Source organism: Diceros bicornis, chromosome 21 (genome assembly GCF_020826845.1).
Source record: "Diceros bicornis minor isolate mBicDic1 chromosome 21, mDicBic1.mat.cur, whole genome shotgun sequence".
In the NCBI taxonomy this organism is placed as follows: domain Eukaryota; kingdom Metazoa; phylum Chordata; class Mammalia; order Perissodactyla; family Rhinocerotidae; genus Diceros; species Diceros bicornis.
The window spans coordinates 44,809,768-44,836,283 of NC_080760.1; the positions used below are offsets into that span (position 1 = coordinate 44,809,768).

The 26,516-nt window shown below is 46.1% G+C and overlaps 1 protein-coding gene across 3 annotated transcripts in view; it reads right to left on the minus strand.

The window, feature by feature from the left end:
• ASAP1 (ArfGAP with SH3 domain, ankyrin repeat and PH domain 1) overlaps nt 1-26,516 on the minus strand; it is a 355,431-nt gene that overhangs the window by 303,308 nt on the left and 25,607 nt on the right. For 2 of the 3 annotated variants that reach the window (XM_058564945.1, XM_058564942.1), the window contains exon 2: nt 13,592-13,677. In XM_058564945.1, the coding sequence (XP_058420928.1) occupies nt 13,592-13,650 (59 nt within the window). In that variant the 5' untranslated portion in view covers nt 13,651-13,677. Of the gene's footprint in view, nt 1-13,591; nt 13,678-26,516 lie in introns of those variants that run through there. The other variant, XM_058564946.1, reaches the window with a different exon arrangement.

The window sequence follows — 26,516 nt, forward strand, 5'->3', positions numbered from 1 at the left end:
GGATAGAGACTGGCATGAATAAATGCAAGATGGTGCCCCCCCTCCCCCCCCAGAACATGGGGAGCTGTGTAAGGTTCTATGGAGGTGCAGAGTGAGGAGGCTAGCCGAGCTGGGAGGAGGGGTCAGGGAAGGCTTCCCTGGGGAAGTGCCCTTTAAGCTGAGACTTAGATGGGTAGGAATCAACTAGGAAAAAGGAGAAGGAAGGCGAGGGGCCCTGAGAGCATTCTTGCCAAGGGGCAGCATCTGGGAAGGCCCCGGGAATGGAGAGAAGAGAGTTCTTCAAGGAACCAACAGAACTCAAGCCTAGCTGGAATGCAGACAAGGAGAGGCAAGTGGCGGAGACGCAGGGAAGCAGTGGCAGGCCAGATGGGGTCAGGGGGGCAAAGGTTTACACTTTGAGGACACGGAAGCCACGGGAGGGGCCGCCGCAGTGTCACAGCACTTACCCAGAAGCCCTCGCTGCTTCCCGACCTGCTCCCGTATCTGCCTCTCCACCCATCAAACTCCTGCCTGCCAGGCGGAGGCTGCTCTCACGGAAAGGGTACGGGATCTGGCGGCTGCCCAACACGAGGGGGCAGAGACCGGACCCACGTTTCAGAGGAGGCTGGCGGTCAAAATCAGGGGCTTGAGGTCCAAACTTTGTCACTGATCCAGCGGGATGAGCTGAACAAAGGAGCTAAGAGTAGAGGACGGGAAACACAAGGCCGACTCCATCCACACACAGACACGGCCTGGAGGGATTCCAGAGGTAAGCCAGATGTTGCTGCTGATGGAGGTGTGTTTGAGGCTCATTTAAAACAGCCAAAGCAGAACAGAGACTCTCACACATCCATCTAAGGAAGCTGACTAGAGCCTGAGCTACACTTCAGCTCTCCCCACCTCCAGTTACTTGGTGAGCAGAGTGGGCACTGGTGTGTGTGCCTCCCCAGCATCCAGGATTCCTTCCTCTGCTGACTGCACTCCAAGTGCCCAGTGGGAAAGCCCCCTTCCTGGCTCTCACTCCTTTGGGTCCCATGGTGCTGATCTTCCACCCAGAGCTCTGGGGATGGTCAGGTGACACGGGCCTGTCCAGTCGGAATAGTCCATCACCTTGTCTACAGTGACTGGGTCACGTGACCCAAGTTGGACCAGTAGGAACCAATTCAGAGATTTTCTAGAACTTCTGGGAAGAAAAGCTCTATATGTACGGGGATTGTTAGACTGGCAGCTGTAGGACAGATGCTTCTGGAAGCCACAACATGGAGACCCTGAGAATAAAGCCAACATAAGGGAACGCACCACTGAGAGATGAGGGGGTGGGGGAAAGATTCAGTGGTGATGCAGGGAGGAAAAAAGAGAGACTAAATCTTTGAATCCAATCTTTCCAGATTTTACCCCGGACTCCTCTGCTACATGAATCTCTGAATCTCTTGACTGCCTAAGCCGATCTGAGTTGGGTTTCTATCACCCAAAACTAAAATTGTGCTGGCACACCCAGGGAACATATTCCCTCATGACCTAATCCACAGCTCCGAGCCTCTGCCTGCCCCTACCTCATGCCTGGTCCTGAGGAGGATGGAGGGGGGCGCAAGGGAATTCAGACAGCAGCCCTGGCCACCATGCCTGCCAGAGGCCTGAGTACAGAGCCTTGCACACCACAGACGTGCAATCACTACTCCCAGAGTTACCGGTGAAAACTTCACTTCCAATCTCCTTTCTCACCAAACTCGCACATGTTTGGAAACTTCTGAAAGCTATACCTCACCTGGAGAAGCAGCTAGAAGTGAACTCACCTCAGCCACGGTCTGTGGCTCAGGAATCTAACAGTCAATTATCTTGCTGCTGATGAAAAGGCAGCAGCAAGGAAGAGCGTGGCAGGGCTCCCTGCAGCCAGTCGTGTTAATGACCTGTCTGCAGTGAGCCTGTAAACCTCCGTTTTCAGTTTTGCAGCTCAGCCAAAAACAGTCACTCCACACCTCAGCTTGGCAGACACATCTTCACTTTGGAAGCGATGCTGTTGTTGCCGTGGTTATCAACTCGCAGGAAAACCTGTGTAGTTGTTTATCAGCAGCAAACCCCAAATATTTGCAGAGAACCCCTTTCAGGAGATTTTGGCACTACAGTAACCCACACAAAGTGTTCCATCTCATTCTTTTTTTTTTTTTTTAACAGAGAAAATTGTTCTCTACTCAAATCTGTAAAATGCATTAGCTCACAGTTTCCATTTTAAACCAAAATCAAATCAACTTTAATATGGATCGGGTAGCCAAGGCTGCTGTTTTCTCTAAGATAATCTTTCTAAGTCCTAACATGTTGGATGACCCAGCAAGTAGAAATGTGAAAACAGAGACCAAGGTCCATAAAAAAGTCCAGATCCCACCCACTTTTCCATCACTTGTATATAGATATGAGGATGGCCTCACCTGGGAAAGGCTTCTACAAGTAACAGGCCTAGAATTGGTGTTTTTTGTTCATGATTGTTCAGGGGCCATTGGTTTGATTTCAACAACAATTTGTATTTATTGAACATCTGCTATATGCCAGACTCGATGCCAGGCCCTGGGGTGACATTAGTAGATAAACAGCTGTCACCACTGTCCATTGGGAGCGTATGGTCTGGTGGGGGTGGCAGACACACACATGTGAACAAACAAATAATTCCACGTTGTTACAAGTGCTGGGAAGAAAACACACAGGGTGCAGCCAGCGAGAATGGGGTGGTGATGAAAGATCTGTCCAAGGAAAGAACATTCTAGCTGAGACTCCAGGATGAGAAGTTATCCCCCCTGTGAAGAGTAGGGGTTTGGGGGACAGGAGGTGCAGGGAGAGGGGCCCTGCCAGCAGACACACAACATGAGGCAGGGTCCCGACAGTGTTTGCTGAGTGTGAGAACAGAAGGAAGCCAGTGTGCCAAAGCCTGTTAAGGGAATGTGGTGGGGTCAGGGGTGGGAAGGGGCTAGATCATGCTGGCCTTTCTGGGCCAGGGTGAGGAATCTGGATTTCATTCTAAAGGGCAGGGGGCTTTGGGGCCACTGATGGGTTCTAAGCAGGAGCACAGCATGATCTCATGCAGGAGGAGTGAGGAGAATAACCCACGTTGGACACATTAAATTTGAGGTGCCTGCCAGACTTCTAAATGGAGACATTAATTAGACATCTGCAATAATCAAGTCTGGAACTCAGAAGACAGGTTCAGCTGGAGACAGAATTTGGAAGCAGTAAGCATACAGATGGCCTTCAAAAACATTTTGAGGTTGGCTGGAGCGAGGGGTGCCAGACTGAGAAAGAGGGCAGAGTCACAAGAAGAAATCCAAGGGAGCTTGGTGCCATGGAAGCCAAAAGAAAACAGTTTTTAGAGGGAGGGAGTGGTCAGCTGGGTCAAACGCCTCCGGGAGGCTGAGATGACTTGTAGAATAATTCCAAAGCTTTGAGATGTGGGAGTGGGTTGGGGAGTGCTCATCTTAAAAGGCTTTCCTTAGAGCTTGGGGACGATACGATGCAGTGAGTAAAAGTGGAAATTCCAGGCTGCAGGGCCAGACTCCCCACAACTGAATTCCACTTCTATAATTTATCAACAACGTGACTTGAAACAACTTTCCAAACCTCCACAAGCTTCGGCTTGTCTTTACAACGGAAATAACAATAGTGTCTCCCTCACAGGGTTAAAGGATTAAATGAGCTAATAAAAAGCAAGTGCTTAGCAGAGTAAAACACCTGGCTCACGTTAAACGGTCAGTGTCAGCTCTTATTGTTGTTGTTGTCGTCGTCATAATAATTAATGCTAAGTGCTAAGTGCTGGGTTTTACATGTACTATCTCATGTGACAGATATTGTTATACCCATTTTACAGATGGGGAGACTTGCCTAGGACCACCGGGTAAGTTCTGAGGGTGGAGCTGGCATTCACATCCAGGTCACACTCAGGCTGTGCTCTTAATCAGCACTCTGCAATTCCTCATGTGATGCCAAGAGGGGTGGTTAACGCCCAGGGCAAGGAAAAAAATGGCCTACTAATGCACCGATTGATTGTGTGTTATGGATTGAATGTTTGTGTCCCTCCAAAGTTCATATGTTGACATCCTCACCCCCAATGTGATGGTATTAGGAGGTGGGGCCTTTGGGAGGTGATTAGATTATGAGGATGGAGCCCCCATGAGTGGGATTAGTGCCCTTATGAAGAGATCAGAGAGCTCCCTTGCCCCTTCTGCCATGTGAGGACACAGCAAGAAGACAGCCATCTATGAACCAGGAGGTGGCTCTCACCAGAACTGAATTTGCAGCGCCTTCATCTTGGACTTTCCAGCCTCCAGACTGTGAGAAATAAATGTCTGTGGTTTAAGCCACCCAGTCTATGGTATTTTTGTTATAGCAGCCCAAGTTAAAACACTGTACGTCTGCTTCAGCTTGCATTTCCAGAGATAATTCTTGATTTTTAAATTGGTTCTGGCATGCTTACGGTTATTAGAAAACCAATCTTACTCTGTGTTTCACAGAGTTGCAGATTAATACAGTGACGAGGTTGTACTAGAAATTGTGCTATAAGAAACCTCCCCCAGGAGAGTAGACTGTGGTCCCCCACGTGTACGGAGCTCGGGTCCCAGCCGTACTTAAACCAGAACAGCTCTGCTCTCGCCTGTTTTATACATTCAGCTCTCAAGCTTCCATCTAAAGAAAATATTCTGAGGATACAAAAATTTGAAAACTGCAAGACTTGGCATTTCTCCAACTGCACCTGCATCAGCATTACCTGTGGTGGGTGTTAAATGCAGAATCCTTGGCCCCAGTACAAACCTAAAGAATCATAAACACTGAAGGGGTGGCCTGGGAATCTGCTTTTTAACCAAATCCCCAGGGGAGTCACATGCATATTCAAGTTGGAGAATTACGTAAGGTGATCTCTATTACTGCGCTGTCCAACACACCAGCCATTGGCCACTTCTAGCTAATTTCAATTTAAATGGAAATTCATTAAGATTAAATAAACTTTAAAAATTCCATTTCTCAGTTGTACTAGGCACATTTTAAGTGCTCAACAGCCACACGTGGCCAGTGGACACCACAGACAAAGAACATTTCCTTCCATCAATGCAGAAAATTCTCCTGGACAGTGCAGAAAGCTCCCCTGGACAACCCAAATATCAGGACTCTAAGTCCACTTGAATGCTGTACCTCATGCATTTTACACCGAGGCACTAAACTCAGTCAACATTTGCCGCCATTTTTAACTGTATTCAAGGCATAATGTGCTACCTAAGGATGTATTATTACACTTATCATATCAGACTGTTCACATATCTATTTCCCTGGCACACTCTGAGAGCCTTGAAGGCAGGAACCATGCATGTATTATTTAGGTCTGTATTCTCAGTGCCTGTAGCTTAAATAAATGCTTGGGAATTTCTTAGTTGGCCCACACAACAGAAGTGAAATATAAAGCTGTCAATGATTTGTCCCTGCTAAAAGCATTCACCAGCACATCCAATAGGATGGCTACTACTACAAAAACAGAACATAAGAAATGTTGGCAAGGATGTGGAGAAATAGGAATCCCTGTGCACTGTTGGGGGGAAGGTAAAACGGTGTAGCTGCTGTGGAAAAGAGTATGGTGGGTCCTCAAAAAATTAAACAGAACTACGTATGATCCAGCAACTCCGCTTCTGGGTGTATGCCCAAAAGAACTGAAAGCCGGGTCTTGAAGAGATATCTGTACACTGATGTTCATAGCAGCACTATCACAATAATCAAAAGGCTGAAGCAATGCAAATGTCCATCAATGGATGAAGGGATAAGCAAAATGTGGAACGTACATGCAATAGAATATCATCTAGCCTTAAAAAGGAAGGAAATTCTGGCACGTGCTAGAACATGGATGACTCTTGAAGACATTACGCTAAGTGAAATAAGCCAGTCACAAAAGGACCAATATTGTGTGACTCCACTTACATGAGGTACCTAGAGCTGTCAAATTCATAGAGATAGAAAGTAGAGTGGTGATTGCCAGTGGCTGGGGAGGAAGGAATAGAGAGTTGTTATTTAATGGGGACAGAGTTTCAGTTTTGCAAGATGAAAAGAGCTCTGGAGATGGATGGTGGTGATAGTTGCACAACGATGTGAATGTAATTAATATTACCGAACTATACTTAAAAACGTTAAGATGGTAAATTTTGTTACGTGTATGTCATCACAATTAAATTTTCTTTAAATAATAAATAAAAATTTTTAAAAATGCATTCACTAGGGGCCGGCCCGGTGGCGCAAGCGGTTAAGTGCGCGCGCTCCGCTGCGGCGGCCCGGGGTTCGCTGGTTCGGATCCCGGGCGCGCACCGACGCACTGCTTGGTAAGCCATGCTGTGGCGGCGTCCCATATAAAGTGGAGGAAGATAGGCACCGATGTTAGCCCAGGGCCGTCTTCCTCAGCGAAAAAAGAGGAGGATTGGCGGATGTTAGCTCAGGGCTGATCTCCTCACAAAAAAAAAAAAAAAAAAAAAAAAAAAATGCATTCACTAGTGTCAACTAGAGGAAATATATCAGCCTCACGGCTTCAAGACAATGGCTTTGGAAAAACTCTGGTTCTCAACGTATGCTGCTGCACTTTTGAGTAGGTGCTGGGGGCAGGAGGATGGAGATGCAAAAAGGAGGCACAGAGGCATTGTCAAAAGCCTGACCTGGAATCTTACCTCCTTAGAGGGGGCTTCCGTGACAATCCCAGGCCAAAGGGATCCCCTTGGTTCTCTGAATTGCTCTACCACCAACAGTCCTCAGGAACATTCTCTCATCTAGCTGATCATCAGAACCCCCTGGAAAGGCTTCACCCTGGGAGGTTTTGATTCCATAGGTCTGGGGGTAGAGTCAAGGGAATCTCATTTTTACAGAGTTCTGCAGGAGAGCCAGCATTGGGAGCCCCCAATCTACAGCATTTATATTATGCCTTATATTATGCCTTATATTATGCTTTATCTACCCATGCGGCTGCCGGTCCCATCTTCTCATCTGGTTTGCAAACTTCTTGAGGGGGGGGCTGACTGTGCCTTATATCAACCATGAGAATCAAAATCACTTGTGGAATTTTTATTTTAAGATTGCAGATGCCTGGGACCCACCACACATCTATTAAATCAGCATCTCCAACCATCTGTGTTTTTTTTTAAAAGCCCCCAAAAGGGATTCCGACGCACACTCCTAGATTGAAACCTACTGCTCTGTGGGCTAACAGAGTGCTTGATACAGAGGCTGCCCAACGTCTGCTGAGTGACAAACAGAATGAAGTCCCTTTGAGTAAGATATCTGAATGGGAAAACCTGTGTGTTTCATCTGTGTCACTTATTCCAAATATTTTTCTATGAATATTTTACACATGATTTAGACCATATGATAAATAACATTAAAAATTAGCATTTAGTGAGCAGCTAATATGTGCTGGTGCTGATCATGTGCTTCACATGTTATTACTCCATTTAATTCTCAATCCTGCGTCTGAGGAAGGTACTGTTATTGTCTCCACTTTACAGATGAGGAAACTGAGGCACAGAGAAATTTGTCACTTCCTCAAAAATAAAACTTTTTTTTACATAATATTTATATCATGAGCATTCTCAGAAATTTTAAAAAGTGATCATAATCATCCTTTTAATGGCTACATTGTTCTTCCTTGTTTTACCCTAATCTGGTTTTTTATCGTTTTGCCCTAATTTGTTAACTCATTTCTCATTGTAGGGCAGGTTTTTATCTTGTTTGCAACTGTTTACCATTTTAAATGAGGCTGCACTGGACATCTTTGGGCTAGGGGTGTTTTCTATATTTCCAAAAAACTTTCCTTAGGAAAGATTACAGGGAAACGTTCTGACGGCGAATGGCATTCAACACTGAACAAAAGTTTTTACTGAGAGGAATGTGCTGAATGAGCTGGGCAAGCCTCTCTCCCGGGGAGGTGCTACACGCCCTGCCATAATCCCACCAACAAGCAACACATCTACTATGGACCAGCCGCTCTTGCGAAGGCTTTACAGATGTGATCCCACCTGGTCCTCACAAGACCCCTGGGGGGAGGTACAGATGAGATGCCTGAGGCAGAGAAAGGCAAGAAATGCACAGTTCTGACCCCAGGCCAGGCCTTCCAGAAAGACAGGTGTTCCCCATGACTCCCTCATCAACCATCCCAAGAAATAAAAACTAATGTGAGTAGCAGGAAAGAGCTCTGCCCATCCACGGGGGACCACACAAGAATCTCCCTGTAAGCGCACGATGAAATGTCTGCCTGACTTCCCCGGCAAAGAATCCAGACACGCTCACTCAGAGCAACACAGAGTTGCTGCTCTCAAGGCACATAGCCTTTATTTGCAGAGAGAAAGTGGAAAGAAGGGAGGGAGGACAATTACACTTACTCATGACCCGCCAAGTGCCAGGCACCCTGGCAGGTGCTTTATTCACATCGTTACAGATATTTGTTATGGGTTGAGTGTCCCCCCCAAAATGTTGACATCCTAGCCCCGGGGTACCCATGAATGTGAGTTTATTTGGAAATACGGTCTTTGCAGATGCAGTTAAGATGTAAATTAAGATGAGGTCAGACTGGAGAGGGTGGCCCTTATTGCAATATGACTGGTGTCCTTATAAGACAGAAGAGAGACACAAAGGGAGGAGACCATGTGACAACAGAGGCAGAGATTGAAGAGATGCCCCTGTAAGCCAAGGAACGCCAAGGATCGCCAGCCAACACCAGAAGCTGAGAAGAGGCAACGAAGGACTCTCCCCTACAGCTTTCAGAAAGAGCACCACCCTGCCAACACCTTGATTTTGGCCTTCTAGCCTCCAGAAAGGTCAGACAACAAATTTCTATTGTTTCAAGCCACAGAGTTTGTGGTACTTTGTTACAGCAGCCTTAGGAGACCACCACTGTCTCATCTTTTAGCTCCATATTTTGTTCCTCTTGGTATCCCAACAGCTGCCCCAGTCCCTGGCACACAGTAGGTGTTCAGAAAGTGTTTGCTGAGTGAGCAAGTGAAAAAATAAAGTATAAACTCAGTAGGAGAAGGAACTATGTCTTTTACCTCTACAAGAGACCAGAGCAAATTAGATGTTCAATAACCATTTGTAGAATGAATAAACTGTGTGTGTGTGTGTGTGTGTGTGTGTGTGTGTGTGTGTGTAAGACTGGCCCTGAGCTAACCTCTGTCAATCTTCCTCTTTTTGCAAAGATTAGCTGTGAGCTAACATCTGCGCCCATCTTCCTCTATTTTGTGTATGGGACGCCGCCACAGCAGGGCTTGATGAGCAGTGTGTCAGTCTGTGCCCGGGATCCGAACCTGCGAACCCCGGGCCACCAAAGCAGAGCACGCGAACTTAGCTCCAATGCCACCAGACCGGCCCCTAAACTTTTTTGAATGAATGAACAATAAGCTCAGGAAGACTTGAGCAAAGAATCTTACTCATCTATTTCCCCAAGATTCAGCAAAGGGCCTGGCACACAGTAGCTGCTTAATAAATTTTGAAGGAGGGAAGGGAAAAACAAAGGGAGGGAAGGCAAGAAGGAAAGAAGACCAGGGTCAATTTCCCAGTTCTCAGTCTAGGTAGAAACTTCCTTCCTTTATGTATCTAATCAAGGAATGGCCGATGCCCTGGAATAACCAGTTGAATTTTAAACAGCCGCAATTACATCGAAAGGGCTTTCACAGTGGAGCTTGAATATTATTGTTTTTCTAAAACACATGCCTTTTTCTTTTGTATCCAGGAATCATAAGGCTTTCCAACCCTTCCAACAATGTTAGCAATGCAGCTCAGAGTTGAGAGGTCAGCCCTTCTGAGCTCAGCTCCAGGGACACACTTCCCGTCCATGCGCAGCGCTCATTCCTGACCCCTGCCCTGCAGCCAAAAAGGGACATCAGCTGGGCTCGGGGAAATTCAATTTGGGCTGACAGCTGGCGGCACGATAATGACCTTTGGAAAGGCCAGGGGGGAGGCTCACAGAGGTTTCTCCTGGGCTTGGTTTAGGAGGTCTAACGTTTAGGTCAGTTCATGTCTACATATGGAGAAAAAGCCTGAAAATAAGGCCGACTGACTTCTCCTGCTGGCTCAGAATTCAATTCCACTTCCAGTTGCTGTCTGTCCTCTGCTGTGCTCGTGGTACGTGGGGTGAAAAAGGAAACATCTTGTTCTTTATTCCCCTGGACTTGAGCTTTCCCAAAGACGACAACTGCATGGTTGTCGGATGTGATTTCATTCATTCATACATTTATTTTAACAACCAGACAAAGTAAGAGGTCCCCAGACTTATGTCCTGGTAAATGTAGAAAGTCTCTGCCCCGGTGGGTTCCCCTTCTCGTCTACTGAACTCCACGCTACAACACTTGTGTGCTCCACGAGATGCCAGGTGTAGGTCACCAACCATCACAGTGACAAACAAGACAAAGAACAGCTGACCCCTTCTCAGCGCCGCTTGGCAGGGAACGGCTTTACGTTTTCCATGTAGCCCTCATGTGGTCACCTCACCACCGATGCAGGAACTCTCTCCTGTCACAGGAGTCGGTTGAGAGGGACATCCATGATATTTGCACGGTTGGGTTAGTTTACAGCTCCTCCCGTGGCCCCAGGGCGTCCCACTCTGAGCCTAACCAGGGCAATCTGTATGGTGTTCACATCTCTCCTGTTCCTCTAGACTGAAAGCCCCACGAGGATAGGGCCATGTCTGCTGCTGCCCTTCAGATCCCAGCACTCCAGCCCAGTTCCTGGCCCATAAGGAGTAAGGAACTGATAGACGTATGTCGTATGAATGAGCCAACAAACACACGAGCAAATAAATAAAAAGCAATACCGCTGTTGAGCCTTATGTGCTGGTTAGGAGAGCGCAGGCTTTGGAATCGGGCAGGGGAAGTTTCACTCCTGCTCCACCACTGCCTGCCCACAATACGTTTCTATTGAAGTGCTATATAAACACATAAAATTGTCTACGTCATAAGTGTACCGTTCAAGGAATTTTTACACCCATGTAACCAGCACCTAGACCAGGAAACGGAACATTCACAGAACCTCAGAAGCCCGTCTGACGCTCCTTCCAGTCACTGCCCCCGACTCCCCAAGGGTAAAGCACCATCACGCCCGCTGCACGACACCTGACAAGGCACCCATCCTCTCCGACTCTTATCTTCAAAGTGGGGAAATAATACTTACCACGCTCTGGGTACAAAATGTGTAAGTGTCTGTGCAGTGCCTGGCAAACAACAGTGGTATCGTAGTAATAGCAGTATAATAGAAACAGCACGAGCAGCAGCAGCAGAAAAGTGGAAGTAGCAATCATGATAAGTAGTAGTAATAGTAGAAGCCGTAGTTGTGACAGTACAAGCAGCAGGAGTGGTAACAGTAGAAGTAGTAATCATAATAGAAGCAGTCATAGTAATAGTATTAGTAGTAGTAGTAATGGTAATAATAGAAGTAGTATTAGTAATAGAAGTAGTATTAATGGTAATAGTAGAAGTAGTAACCCTGGTAATAGAAGTGGTGGCAGTAATAGTATTAGTAGTAATAATGGTAATAATAGAAGTAGTAATTGTGGTAATAGAAGTAGTAGTAGTAATAGTAGAAGTAGTAATCATGGTAATAGAAGTAGTCATCATAATAGTATTAGTAGCAGTAATGGTAATAGTAGAAGTAGTAGTAGCAGTCATAGCTGACATTATGCAGAACTTATTATGTTCCAGGCACCGATCAAGGTACTTTACCTTAACAAATCTCACGCTCAAAGGAGCCCTTATAAGGATGTAGGATTTTACAGATGAAGAAACTGAGGCACAGAGAAGTTAAGTAGCTTTCCTAAGGTCACATAACTATGGAGCCATGGATCCAGGATTCAAACACCAGCAGTCAGGCTACAGAGCCTATCCTCTTAGCACCAATCTTTCAATAACTATTTGCACGGCAAAGAAAGATTTGTCCTCCAACGTCTGTTCTCTTCTTTTTCTACAATAACAACTCTCAATTTTGAAAGCACTGATCTTGCAGAATAAAGATCACATTTCCCAGCCTTCTTTGCAGTTAAGCGTAGCCAAAGAACTAAATTCTGGCCAATAGAATACAAGCAGAAGCAGCAAGTACAACTTCCAGGAAGCATCCTTAAAGGGAGGGGGCCTGCTTTTCTTCTCTTTCCTTCTTCTTGTTGGTAGATGTGATGGCTGGAGCAGGAGCAGCCAGAATGGACCATAAGGTGACCTTGGCAATAGAGGCCCATATGGCAGAGAAACAAGACAGGAAGAGCCTGGGTCTCTCATAGATTGCTGTAGCAGCCCTGCACTACCTGTGTTTGAACTTTTGGATAAGAGAGAAATATACTTCTATCTTCTTTAAGCCAATGTTCTTTTAGATTTTACATCATTCATAGCAAAACCTAATCCTATATAATGCACTGTTATTGCAGTTATAATTAATAACACATAAAAAGACACTTACAAAACAAATGTCACTTTTGTGTTGGACTCTTGATTTAAAAAACAGAACAAAATAAAACATGACTTCGGGTAACCCTGTAATGGTCAAACTATGAAAATAAGCAGGCAAAGTCTCACTTATCCTGGAAGGTGGGAATAGTGCCCAATGACCTCATGTCTGGGTCACATCAAAGCCTCTCAGGTTGGCCTCCCTGCCTCCAGCCTCTCGCCTCTCCCACCGTTCAGAACCTTAAAAATTACTTTCATCCTAAAAATTGGAATAATTCCAACGTTCTATGTGCCTACTTTACACAAGACACTTTATTGTATACCTTTCTTCCAGTCTGCAGAAAAAATCTGAAACATAAATATTATCACCCCTCTTTCGTAGATAAGAAAATAGAAGAAACAGAGGTTAGTAACTTGCCTGAGGTTACACAGAAAGTCGGTGCAGAGCCAGGATTCAACCACCCCCGTCCAGCACCCACACTCTTTCCACCACTGAGCTGACTTCTGGAAAACACCAGCTACAGCGGGTTGACCCTGTGTCAAGTCATCCTGGCAACATGAAGACTCTTGGACTCCATGAGTTTTCTCTGCGTAGTTCATGGCTCTTCCTGTCCGGTCTAATTTTTTATCATCCTCTAACACAAACCTCCACCCGTGACGTCAGACCCCAACATGTGCCCCTCTGCCAGGGCTCAGTATTCCCAGCTACAAAATGGGGCAAATCATACCTCTACCGAGAGGCAACATGACACAGAGGAAAAAGCAGGAGACCCGGAATCAGGAAAAACTGACCTCAAATCCAGTTGGGCAAGTTCTTTATCCGTAAAATGAGTGTGGTAATTCCTACCTGGCGGGATTGCTGGGTGGGCTGAATGAAGTAATGTTTCTAAGGAGCCAATCGGCTGTTGGTGGCGTTGTTGGTGCTGCTGTTCTGACTTTGTTCTAGCACCACCACCCCGCCACCTCTCCTTCTGCATGAAGGAGACAGGTCACGTGATAGAAAACACTTTGAAAAGTCTACAGCTCTACAAACGCCAGAGATCTGAACGTCACTTACATTCACACCCATGGGGTCTCCGTCAGATTCTAGTGCTTGAGTCTGACCAGATTTTGCATTTCAACCCCCAAAGAGAATCCCTCCACCTTTCCCAGGCTGGGCTGTCTGGACAGGATGGGCTAAGACCACTCACCGATTCCATAGCGAATCTCTCGACGAAAAACTGGAGAGCCTGGAGGCTGAAGATCTCATGTCTCAGCCGTCACATCAGAAAATTACCTGGAGGGGGGGCGGGGCGGGAAAAAAGGTGACAAGTGTCATCCAGCGGGACCGGGCAGAAGTCACTGTCTCATACCAACACATGATTTCATTTGGAGGCCGGCACCCTTGTTAGGAATGTTCTTACCCCACAGAGTGGCTGTCCAGGAACGAGAAGGAAAACAGCCAGGAAACCACCATGTCAGCGATCCACTTTGGGGCTGCTATCTCCATCACCGAATCTGTGCAAGCGCTCAGAAAGCCTTCTTCAGTCTATTTCTAGCTCTACGTTGGAGAGCAATTTACAAGCCATTAACTTCTCTAGCCCTGCGCTCCCAAATACGAAATTCAAGTGTGCTGACAGGTGCGACAGACAGACAGACAGACAGACACCTGCTGCTGTATGCCCCCAGCAAAGGGAACCGGCCCCAGGAAGGAGGTAGATGCATGCGAATATACATATTTCAGGACAGCCCCTCTGAAACTGAGAGAGGATTTTAATTAATTCATGCATACCAGAGCTTAATTAACTGCTGAGTGCACAGAGCGCAGGAAGCTTGGGCTAAAAGGTGTTATATAAGGGAACAGCTTCAATATTTGCAGAATGGAGGGGAAATAGAGATGGGAGTGTGAAAACAGGGACTTGCTTGGTCCTTCTCCAGTGATCCCTAGCTCAGAGTGGCATCTCCAACCGGGGCCAGAAACCGAGGGACACTTGATCCACCATCTCCCTCACCCCCGTATCTGATCCATCACCAAGTCGGGTCTCCCTTACTTCCTAAAGATCTCGCAACCTGTCTCTCTCTCTCCATCTCCACTGACACAGCCCTGGACCAAGCCTCCATCATTCTCACCTGGGCCACTGCACCTGCATCTGACGAGGTCTCCCCTCACCACCATTTCTCCCTCTGAAATCCACTCCCCTACACTGAAGCCAGAATAATCTTTTTCTTTTTTTTTCATGTTTTATTATGCAGAATTTTATACCAACACACAAAAAAGAGTATCATGAACCCCATGTACCTACTGCCCAGCCCCAATCACTGTCAACTCATAATTAGTCCACCCCATCCACACCCTAATCCTTCCCCGCCCCACATCATTATTTCAAAGCAAATTCCAGACATCTTATTTTTAGTCATAAATAGTACAGCATGTATCTCTAAGATAAGGTCTTTTACAAAAATATAACTGCAATACCATTACCACACCTAAAAAGATGATAATTCCTTGAAATCACCAAATATCCAATGCCCAAATTTCTAACAGTCTCGTAAATGTTACAAATGTTTTTTTAACAATTGTTTTTAAAATCCAGACCCAAATAAGGCCCACACTTTAAACTGGCTGATATGCAGAATGAAACTCTTAAAACACAAATCTGACTGTGTCATCCCCAGCTCTCCACACCCAGTTTAACATTCTTCAATGGTTTCTTAGTTCTTTAGGATAAAAACTCAAATCACTTAATGTGGTCTGACTCTTGCCCACCTCTCTGGCCTCATCTTGTCCACTTGGGCTCACTGCTGCAATCATATGACCTTCTTTCGCATCCTGGAACTCTCCACGGTCCTTCTGCCCCAGGTCCTTTGCCCATGCTGTTTCCTCTGCCTGGAAGTCTCCCTCACTCACTTTGCCTAGTTAACTCCCGTACTTCCTTAAATCTTACTTCCTCAGGGAAACTTTTCCTGCTCCTCCAGATTAGATCACAAAATTTATCTCAGTTTTAATTATGTATTCACTAATGTGAAGCTTGATTGACATCTGTTGATTTGATTCGATTATAAGCTACATGAGTAGAAAGACTGTGTTTGGATTTTCTCCCTGGCGTCTCCCCAGCCCAACCACACAGTGCCCAGCACAATATTAACAAAGATTTGTTGGATAAATGACCAAGCCACTTCCTTCAAACTTAGATGCCAATAGCGATTGACTGAATCTCCCTGAAACTTGAATCACACCTTTAAATTAGAGGGGGAATTGATAATCTTATCCTAAGGTTCATATGGAAACGTGATGGGCTCAGCATAGCCGAAACAATCTTGAAAAGGAAGGACAATGTTGGAGGACTCACATTTCCCGATTTCAAAACCTACAACAAAGCTACAGCAGTCAAGACAGTGTGATACTAAAGAATAACCTATGCTCCCTCAGAATCACAGACCATGATCTTCCTGTAACATTCACTTCCTGATCGCAACTTTACTCAGTACCTGTCAGGCCCTGTGATTGCACAAATAATCAATGCCTCTCCCAGCCCACTCTGCAACTTGCTTTTCTTTCCTAGCTTCACCCAAGTGTACAAGCTTAGACAGTGTGTAGACTGGATCACTGCTCCTAGTTCTTCACTCTCAACCTGAACTTGAATTATACATCCCTGCCCTTTGTCACATGACTCTGCAGTACTCCCCTCTACAGTGGGTGGTGGTGATTTCCCTGCCCCACTGGATTCCGGACTGGACCACTGTCTTGTTTAGCCAATGGAATGTGGATGGAAGTGACCGTGTGCTGGTCCCAAGCCTATTCCTCTTGCATTCCCGTGACATGCCACGAGAGGAGTACGGCTCCCTTGCCGCTGTCAGCTGCTGCCTTTCAGTCTGGGCCCCAGACTGAAGACACACAGAGCAGATCTGAGCCCAACCGAAGTCCAGGCTGAGCCAGCCAAGCACAACTTAGATCAGCCCAACCACAACTGACCCACAGACCCATGAGCATTTAAATAAATGGCTCAAGCAAGCCACTGCAACGCTGAGGGTTTTGTTACTTGGCAAAAACTGACTAATACACACGGGAACACTAATTTATGGACACCAATGAGTATCAACACAGGTTGGAAAAAATGAAAGCCTTGCACACAGGCAGCACAGGTATGATGACAATTGGCAGAGCCACCTCTTGAAGAATACCCACCTACTTGGTGCCAATTTGACCCTCACAGCAACCCTGCAAGGTAGATATTGGCCAGCTTTACAGATGAGAAAATCAAGGCTCAGAGAACTGATATAATGTGTCCAAGACAGTGTGTGGCAGAACTGGGATTCCAACCCACGTTGTCTAACTCAAAACCTCCAAGCCATGCTTTCCCTTCATTAGAGGGTCTTGCAGATGCTCAGAGACAGCTGTCGCATGAGGCCCTGTTCCACCAACCCACCTCCACCCTTGTCCCACTTCCTTTATTGGGTCTTCAAGAGAGGCTGCTGCGATAGAGTGGAAAGGCCACTGGGCTTCAAGTCAAACGCCCGGAGTTCCAATCCAGCCCTGCCCCTGAGCAGAGCCTCGTCCTGGTCACTCAGCCTCTCTGGCTCTCAGGTCCCTTGTTTTCAAAATGAGGCCATTAATCCCAGCCTGGCCCACATCACTAGACTGGTGTGAACCTCCAGAGAGATGGCGTGTGAAAGAGCTGTGTGAGGTGTGACACCAAAGGCAGTTCACATCCTGCTCCCTCGGCTCTGAACCCACTCAAATGAGGTTAGCATCTACGTACATGTCACTATCTCACTCTTGCTGGTTTGGGACCTATTTGTGCTTTGAGACTGATTTTTTTTGAGATTATTTCTTTCCAGTTATGAAAGTAATCCAAGTCCACCACAAAAAATACTAAAGCATAAAACTAAAGTCTTATGTTATCCCAACACCTAGAGATAAGTACTGCTAGGATTTTAAGCCTATTTCTTTCCTGGGACTGATTTTTGTAAGAGTGAAACAAACAATGCATTTCAATTAACATGATTTTCTTAGAACCATGGAACTACTAGTAACAAAAAAAAATTCCATTTTGCATTCACTAAACAAACATTTGTTTTGTACCTACCATGTGCGAGGGACTGTTCTTGCTGCCTGAAGACAGAGCCAAGAACAAAAGAATGTTCATGATCTCAAGGAACTACATTCATTCATTATTTTTTAAATTCAACAAATATGGAGCAACTACTATATGCTGGGCACTTGCTAATGATGATGATGATGATAACAGTTTTCTTGCTAGGTCCTGTACTCTAACAGTTTGGCTTATTATTAAAGTTTAGCCCTTACCAACAGACACATGAAAAGATGTTCAACATCATTAATTATTAGAGAAATGCAAATAAAAACCACAAGGAGATATCACCTCACACCCATCAGAATGGCTATAATTAACAAGACAAGAAATAATAAGCGTTGGAGAGGATGTGGAGAAAAGGGAACCCTCATACACTGCTGGTGGGAATGTAAACTGGTGCAGCCACTGTGGAAAACAGTGTAGAGATTCCTCAAAAAATTAAAAATAGAACTACCATATGATCCAGCTATTCCACTTCTGGGTATTTATCCAAAGAACATGAAAATACTAATTTGAAAAGATATACTCCCCCTTATGTTCATTGCAGCATTATTCACAATAGCCAAGACTTGGAAACAACCTAAGTGCCCATTGACGAATGAATGGATAAAGAAGATACAGTATATATACACAATGGAATACTATTCAGCCATAAGAAAGATGAAATCTTGCCATCTGCAACAACACGGATGGACCTTGAGGGTATTATGCTAAGCGAAATAAGTCAGATGGAGAAAGACAAACTCCATATGATTTCACTCATATGTGGAAGATAAAATAACAACAACAAACAAACATACAGACACAGAGAACAGATTAGTGGTTTCCAGAAGGGAGGGAGGAGGCAGAGGGCAACAGGGGTAAAGGGCACATCTGTAAGGTGACAGATGGCAGTTAGACTTTGGGTGGTGAACACGATGTAGTCTATACAGAAGTCGAAATATAAGGATGTACACCTGAAATTTATATAATGTTCTAAACCAATGTGACCTCAATAAAAAAAGTTGGCCCTTAGAACAAATGCATCTATGGCTCTTTGGTGAGTTATTTAGTCTTTCACACTTCAGTTCCCTCTTCTTTAAAACTGAGATGATTGAAGTACCTGCCTCATAGAGTCACTGTGAGAATTAGTAAGACAATGTAGGTAAAGCACTGAGTAAAATGCTGGGTCCCCAGTACTTGCTGAATAAATGGTGACTAGTAGTGGTGGTAGTGATGTTACCGTCTCATTTAATCCTACAATTAGAGGTTATGGAAACTCAGAGGTTACGGAACATGTCCAAGGTCATTCAGATTACCACCGAGGTACCTGGGGCGCAATCCCACAGGGGACCCTCGGAGAGACTGGGAAGAGCACACCTCAGTACTGTGCCCCCCAGGGGTAGGGAAGCTGGGGCATTTATGCTCCCACTCCTGTGCCTCACTAGCCAAGCACAGCTGGGGGACAGCCTCAGACAAAGAGGCAGGAAGCCCTCCCTGGGAACAGGCACCGTCTGCAGTGCCTTCCAGGGTGTGCTCAAAGATATGGGCAGGGAACACACAGCATCTGTAAATAAGTGCTCAATAAATATATGTCGGAGGAGTGAGTGAACGTGTGCTCTCAACTCCTGTGCTCTTCTTTACAACTTCTGATTTCCCGCTGCCTCCGGTGATGGAGGATTTAAAGCAACTACCTGCTAGAGCAAACCAGAATTCATTACCATTCAGCATTGCATTTTCAATCCACCCATGTTTCTGCTTTTCCATTGAAATTCTTTCTGTGACTTACGGTACATGAGTCAGGACAGCAATTCCTGCGTGTCACGCAGGAATGAGAGACATACATCATCACTTGGTACATAAACCCTTCTTTACTGCCAATCCCCAAATAGGAGCTGAGTTTTGTTTACAGAAGTGTCTTTACAGATGTTGGGATTCGTATCCTTTTAGAGAGGATGTTACGAACTCTTGAGTCATCTGCAGCTGCTACGGCTTGGACAATTTCTTTTTTCCCATAACATCACAGCAAACATTTTTCCTATTTACTGATGCGACTCTTTCCTGTTCTGCGGAAGCTGTCCTTAGCGAATCGGGGACCTAAAGGAAATAGCTCGAATATATATTTATGCCAATCTTCCTCTTATCTATCAGAAGCCCAACTTGTCTAGTCCCACCTGAAATTCCGCCTCTTCCAAGACGCTTTCTCCAACTTTCCCAGGCCAACAATCTATCCATTTCTGAACTCTCACAGCACTAATAATAATAATAATAATAGTCACAACAATAACAATAGCAACCCCTGTTGAGTACTATGTACCAGACCCACCCTAGGCACATTCATTATCTAATTCAGTCCCCACTATAACCCTGCAAGGAACTGTGACTGTCTGAATTCTAGAGATAAGGAAACAGAGGCTCACTGAGGTTAAATAACATTTGGTCACATGGCTAGTTGGTGGTGGCAGATTCAGGATTCAAACTTGGAATGGCTTGACTACAAAGCTCAAGGCTTTACTCACCACACTAAGCACGGGAGTAGGGAATATGACTGAATTCATCCCGTTCTGTATTATTTTCTGGTTGTTTCAAATAGGTAAGTCAAACCTCCTCTCCGGTGGTGATTCTTGAACAGTGAATGCTGAGACCGTCTGAGTTGGTCACGGGGATGTCATACAAATTACTAGGTCTCTCAGTTGCTATATTCACCAGCAAGCAACAAGTTCCGCCTCGCTACCTGCCCCGAGGAGCCCCAAGTTATACACCTGTGGCCTTTGGCCAGGTAACTCTGGTTGTTTCTCCTAATCCCCCTTCCTCCTGCCCACCAGCCCACAAGTGTTTGGGATAGGCGGCCCCTACTGACTCTACCTGCCCAGGATCCCCCAATCAAGGTGTAGAAGAAAGCAGCAAGACCCTGTAGAAGCCAACCCCAAGAAAGCCAAGAAGGGTTGAGCTGCTCTGCCTAACAATGCTGATGCAATGCAACTAGACAGCCAGGGCCCCATCCCCCTGCCTCACTCGCTGGTTAAAATAACAATCAAAGATGGTTTGGGTCTCTCCTCTCCAAAGAAGAGGTCGCTGCGAAGGACCCACAATCCAAACCACCATCTTGTTGGATCACAAATTCACGATGACCGTGACCACATGCCTACATCCTATTCCATGGGTATACTGCACACTGGGCCAGATGGTGAGGAGGCCAAGTTGGGTGGGTCGAGCTCACCGTCTAGTGGGGGCGGGGGCACAGGTGCAGAAACAACAGACAGGATGAACCCTCATATGTGACCTCACCTGGGTGTGAACACAATGTCACAGGACCTGCCTCACAAGCATTTAGTAAGTGCCTACTGCGTGCTATTTCCCACTGGCTAGAGTTTCCCATCATGAGAATCATCTGTTGGGGAAACACATCCATTCATCCATTCACTTATTGAAAAAATATTTGTTAAGCTAAATGTCAAGGATATAATAACGGTTAGCAAAATAGACATGGTCTCTGCTTAGAGCCTGTGTTTAAGGGAATTAGACCTTATTCAAATGAACTCATAGGTGATGAGAAAAAGGCCAAGTGCTAGGTACCACAGGAACCTACATACTACAGGTGAAAAGTTAATTCTCGAAATTTTCAGAAGTTGTATCCTGAGAATTTTGTGACTCTTCAAATAAGTGAATGCCAGAGAAACAGCCTCAGTGAGCTGAGGAGAGAACAACCAGGTAACCCAGAGAGCTGTGTGCTGGGAGGCCGGCTAGGCTCACTCACCAGCCACGTGACCACGCCTCACACCAGCAGAAGCAGACTCAGCTCAGTCTGTGCCACCACAAAATTACACATTTCCTCCAGGGACCCCTGGGGAGAATGGCAAGTGTGGAACGTGAAATCTGCAGGCGCCGAGGGTTTGTTGTGCTACCAACTGCTTTAAAAGTGCAATCGACGTCCTTTCAAACAATCGTGTGTTTCCTCTCAGTGAGCAAGCTGAGCCAGAGCCATCTGTGCTCATCGTGTAGGAGAAGGGAGTAGCAGGGAGCCCCTGCCGGGGGAATTTCCCAAGCACTGCAAAGAGGAGAGCCTTTGGAGCAGGAAGACTTACATTCCAACACCGGCTCTCCCACCTAATGCTGTGTGACCTTGGGCAATGAACTTCCCCCTATGAGCCTGTGTTTTCCTCTGGAAAGTGGGGATGGCAGTAGACTATGATGGCGCCCACATGAGTGATGATGCCCACACACTGCCTTGATGCTCACAAGCCCATTTAAGGCCAAGTGCTTCCTACTGCAAGCAACACCTGAGACTTTCTGCCTGAGAGTTGCTTTCGGCCGCCAAGGGGCAAGGTGGAAGTGCCAGGGAACTAATGCTCCCAGGCGTGGCCCTCAGACAAGGATGTGAGAAGTGCTGGCACAGAACAGATGTATAGTAAACAGCTGCCACTACCATGACAACCCACAAGTAGAAAGGACGTCAGCAGCCCAGGGCTCTAACTTGGCGGCCTCTAAGCAAGGCCAGCACCGTGGACATGGTTCATCCAGCTGGTCATCATGTTGTTGTCCACTGGCCACTGCCCTGGCAACAGTCAAGGAGGATACAGCCAAGGCCCGGAAGTCACCTTCCAGAAGCAGCACTTCAGTGTCCCAGCCTCCACCCTGCCCAAGGAAAAGGGAACCAGGATGGAAAGGGCTTTGCAGGGAAAGGTGTTCACTCCTCTGCAGGAAGCCCCCATTGCTGAGCACCCACTAGGCACCACGCAGGTCCTGTGTGGGCACCAGGTGCTTTGCCACCTTCAGTCGCACTGAATCGTCACCCAGCCCCAAGGACTGAGAAGCACAGCTGTTATGATCCCCATCTTACAGAGGAGACAACAGCTCTGAAAGATTAAATAATAATTGAAAAAAATAATACAGTTAGCATATATTGCATGCCTCCTATGTGTATCAGATGCTACACAGCAATAACTTTAATCCTCATAACAACTCAAGGAGACAGGTATTATTATTGTTCCATTTTACAGAGAAGGAAACTGAGGCTGTTTCAGGATGAACAGGATGAGCAACTTGCTAGAGTTTTCACAGCTAGTAAGTGGAACCTAGATCTGTCTGATTCCAAAAGACTCTTTCATTCACCAGCCTTTCAGAGCAGCAGCAGCCTCAGGAGAGAGGTCTCTGCTGTATGGATTTCTCCCCTGGTGCTAGAACTAAAAAAAGACCTGTAACAAGCTGGCGAGACCGGCCTCGCCCCTCAAGCTCACTCCCAACTCCCTGGAATAGGTCCAACTAGCATCAGCAACCCAGTTTGACAACACTCTTTGTAGTCACATTACTCCTTCCATTCTGTGACAGCCATATTTTCACATTTTACCATTTCTGAAACATGCTGTCTTACTATCAATGAAATTTAATGTGGCAGAGCTTCTGGTTTCTCCTCCAATGCTGCGATGATGTCAAGAAAGCAGGTTGCAATCAAAGGCATCCCACAATCAAAGGAAATAAAGTATATCTAAGAAATGTTCAAATCTCATCTAGCAAAGCCCAGAATAGTCCTGAGAAGGCTTTAAATTTGAGAAATGAGGAGCCTACATAATCTCTTTCAGACCACCCAAAGAATCCATCAATTTGCACCTGCCCCTGCAAGATACACCCCACAGCCTCCCCTCCATTTGTAACTCAGAAATTCAGGCTTGGAATCCATGCATATTTGCACTTCTAATAAGAAAAGGAAGTGAATTCCTCACTTGTCAATCCACAGGTAACAAAATCTAATGAATGCCCATTATACTGTAAAACTCTGAAATAAATATTTGACTTTATCTTCTATTTTGCCATTCGTTCATTCCTACAACAGTGCAACAGATGCCATTAGGTGCCAATCCACAGTTGGGTACCCTCCTCCAGCGTTAAGGCAGAAGGTGAATCCGTAGTTGCTGGTACCTGCAAAAATGGACGTTGGCACAAAGTATAGAAACAATACCGAGGATCGGACACAGAGTGGCTTCACGGGGGAGGCGGTAGCAGCCTCAGATTTTGAGGGATGGGACCACACCAGACAGAAAAGACAGGAAAAAGGACTTCTGAGTGCACAGAGCGGCAAGTTCTAAGCTAGAGCCAAGAAAGAGCTTTCATTGGACAAATGTTTGCTGACCCCTCTGCCACATGACCCCTCTGCCACATCCGAGGCACAGCGCTGATACCTGTCACGAAGTCTGGCCTGTTGCGCCGGGCTCCAGGTCCCCTGTGCCAGCACGCTGAGCCAGGCCCTGCCCGGTGTGTCTGGATTACTGCAACCCTAGCTGCCTGGCCTCCTGCTCCAGGCACTCAGCCTTCCCACCCCTGGATATGGATTTCATTCTGGGGCTCTGGCCAAGCTGTCTCCCCTCTCAGCCTCCACTTCCTCATCCGCACGACGGGGAGAGTTAGCAGCTACCTTTTAGGATTGTTGTGCAATGCCTGGCATGTAGCAGCTGCCCACTGCAGTGGAGGTCCATGAAGGGAGGGACCTTGTCTGGCTTGTTCATCAGTGAAACCTCGGTACTTAGAATATGCCTGCTGTAAAGGACTGGATACATATATTTTTACAAACTTTTAGTTGTGGTAAAAAAAAAAACACATAACACAGAATGTACCATCTTGACCATTTCTGTGTATACTTCGGTCATGTTAAGTATATTCACGTTGCTGTGCAACAGATCTCCGGAACTTTTTTGTCTCGTAAAACTGAAACTCTATACCCATAAACGACCACTCCCCATTTCTCCCTTCCCCCAGTCCCTGGCAACCACCATCCTACTTCCTGTTTCTATGAATTTGACTACTTTAGCTACCTCCTATAAGTACAATCAGTTATTTGTCTTTTTGTGACTAGCTTTTTCACTTAGCATAATGTTCTCAAGGTGCAGCCGTGTTGTAGCATGTGTCATATTTTCCTTCCTTTTTAAGGCTGGATAATATTCCATTTTATGTTTTAGACTACACTTTGTTCATCCATTCATCCATCAACGGACATTTGGGTCCCTCCTGCCTCCTGGCTATTGTGAATACTGCTGCCATGAATATGGGTGTGCAAATATCTCTTTGAGATCCTGTTTTCAATTCCTTTGGATATATACCCAGAAGTGGAACTGCTAGCTCATATGGTAGTTCTATTTCTAATGTTTGAACAACTGCTTTCCACAGAGGTTGCACCATTTTACAATCCAACCAACAGTGCACAAGCTTCCAATTTCTAGGACTGGATACATAGTTGAATAATAAATGAATAATATATTTGCTGAACAAATAATGGACAAAGCATAATAACCCGATAAATACTTTTTGATGGCCTGACACGTTCCCTCAGGTGACTTACAATCCCAATACGTAGACCCAAGAATAGGAAATAAGCAAAATGCCACACTGACACAACTGCAGGAACACACCAGAAACCTCCATGTGCAAAGGCTGACGTTGCTCCCACGGCCACACTCAATACCAGAAGTTCCTCCAGGTCTGGGACCATGACTTGCCACTCTCTAAATCTCAGATCTTGACCCCCAAGGCCCTGGCACAGGCGCTGATGTGCTGCAGGAACACAGTAGTATTTGCTGAATGGTTACAGAGGGGTGGGTTCAATCAAGGAAGGCTTCCTGGAAGAAGATGGCTTTGAAAGAGGGAGAGGACAGTCTGGCAGAGAAAAGGAAGAGCAGGTGTGGCTGTCGAGAGGAGCCTGACTCATTAGTTTCATCTCATTCCTGAGGCAGAGGCAATTTGCGTCTAAGACTCAACACTATAATAAAGGCACTTGACATGATGTTGACACTTTACAGGTGCTCAGTAAATACCTGTTTACCGAAAACTTGATCAGAAGGAGATAAAAACAAACAAGGGAAACATCAGAAAGACTTCTGGATGAGTTGTCAAAATGGGAAACTGGGGTTTTTTTTTAAACTGTAGGGAAATATTCGTGTGATCTAAACTCAGCTTTCCCACTCCACCACCTCCAGTGGGACAGGATGCCCTAGAGACGCCACCTTTCAGCCCTTCCCTGAGGACGCCTTGTGACCAGGGGACACCACGTTGGGGCAATCCCAATCTTCAAACTTCTTTCTAGAAACCCATCTCTGCTTCTTAGGAATTTCACTCCCTGTAAACCTAGAAGGATCAGCCAATGTCTACAAGACTTCTCTTCAAAATGAAGTCTCCCCAGAGTCAAGACTCTTTCCTTCACATGAAGATTTAAATCTTTTCTGTTTCACGGATGTTTGCCTCCAAGGTGTGGCAGGCGACACCGGGGCAGGATGCTAAGCCTGGATGCGGCTGACTCACCATAGGCTGGAGTCTACTCCCTTCACCACTCAGTGTCGCCACCACTGGAGTCACTGAATTCAGGATGCCCATTAGACTGGAAGGCCTTGGAAAATTCCAGGCAAGCATGACAGAGATGTGAGCAAAGCAGCCCTACATCCCATCCCTCCTCTTCTGGAAAAGACGTCAGGGAAACCAGAAGACCCTGCAGCTAGCACAGTGTCTGGCTCAGTGACTGTTCGTTGAATGAATTAATTAAGGACCGCCTAAAAAAACACCCTCACACCAAGACCTCTGCACACACTTTCATTTCCCATCAGAGTCCAGTTGCCACGCAGTCAACACCAGCTAAACAGTGCCATGGATGCCCTGCAAGCCTCTTGCTTCACAACTGTCTCAAATGTAGGTGATCCTGAGCCTCCTATTCTGGGGCCTGGCATGAACCAAACTTCTCTTAGAAACCAAGGCTTTCCACCTTCCCCAACCCTATTCTCCCTAAATGACAAAGAACCACAAGGAACAAGTCTGAGGCGGAACTACTAGTGCCCCAAAGTGGCAGGAGATCTGGCCTTGGCTACCTGCTTTGGAGACAAAACCATCTAATGGAAAGTCCATTAGCTCCTCAAAGCCACAGGCATCACAGTGGTAAAACCAGAATCACAACGCCCAGGTCCCACAACCGCCATGTTTCCTGGGAGCCGGGGAGACAAAGCAGAAAGAGCAGCAGAGACTTCCTTCCCTGGCTACATGGCGGCCTGAGCTGACACGGGCCCCTCTCCTCCTTGTTACAAACACG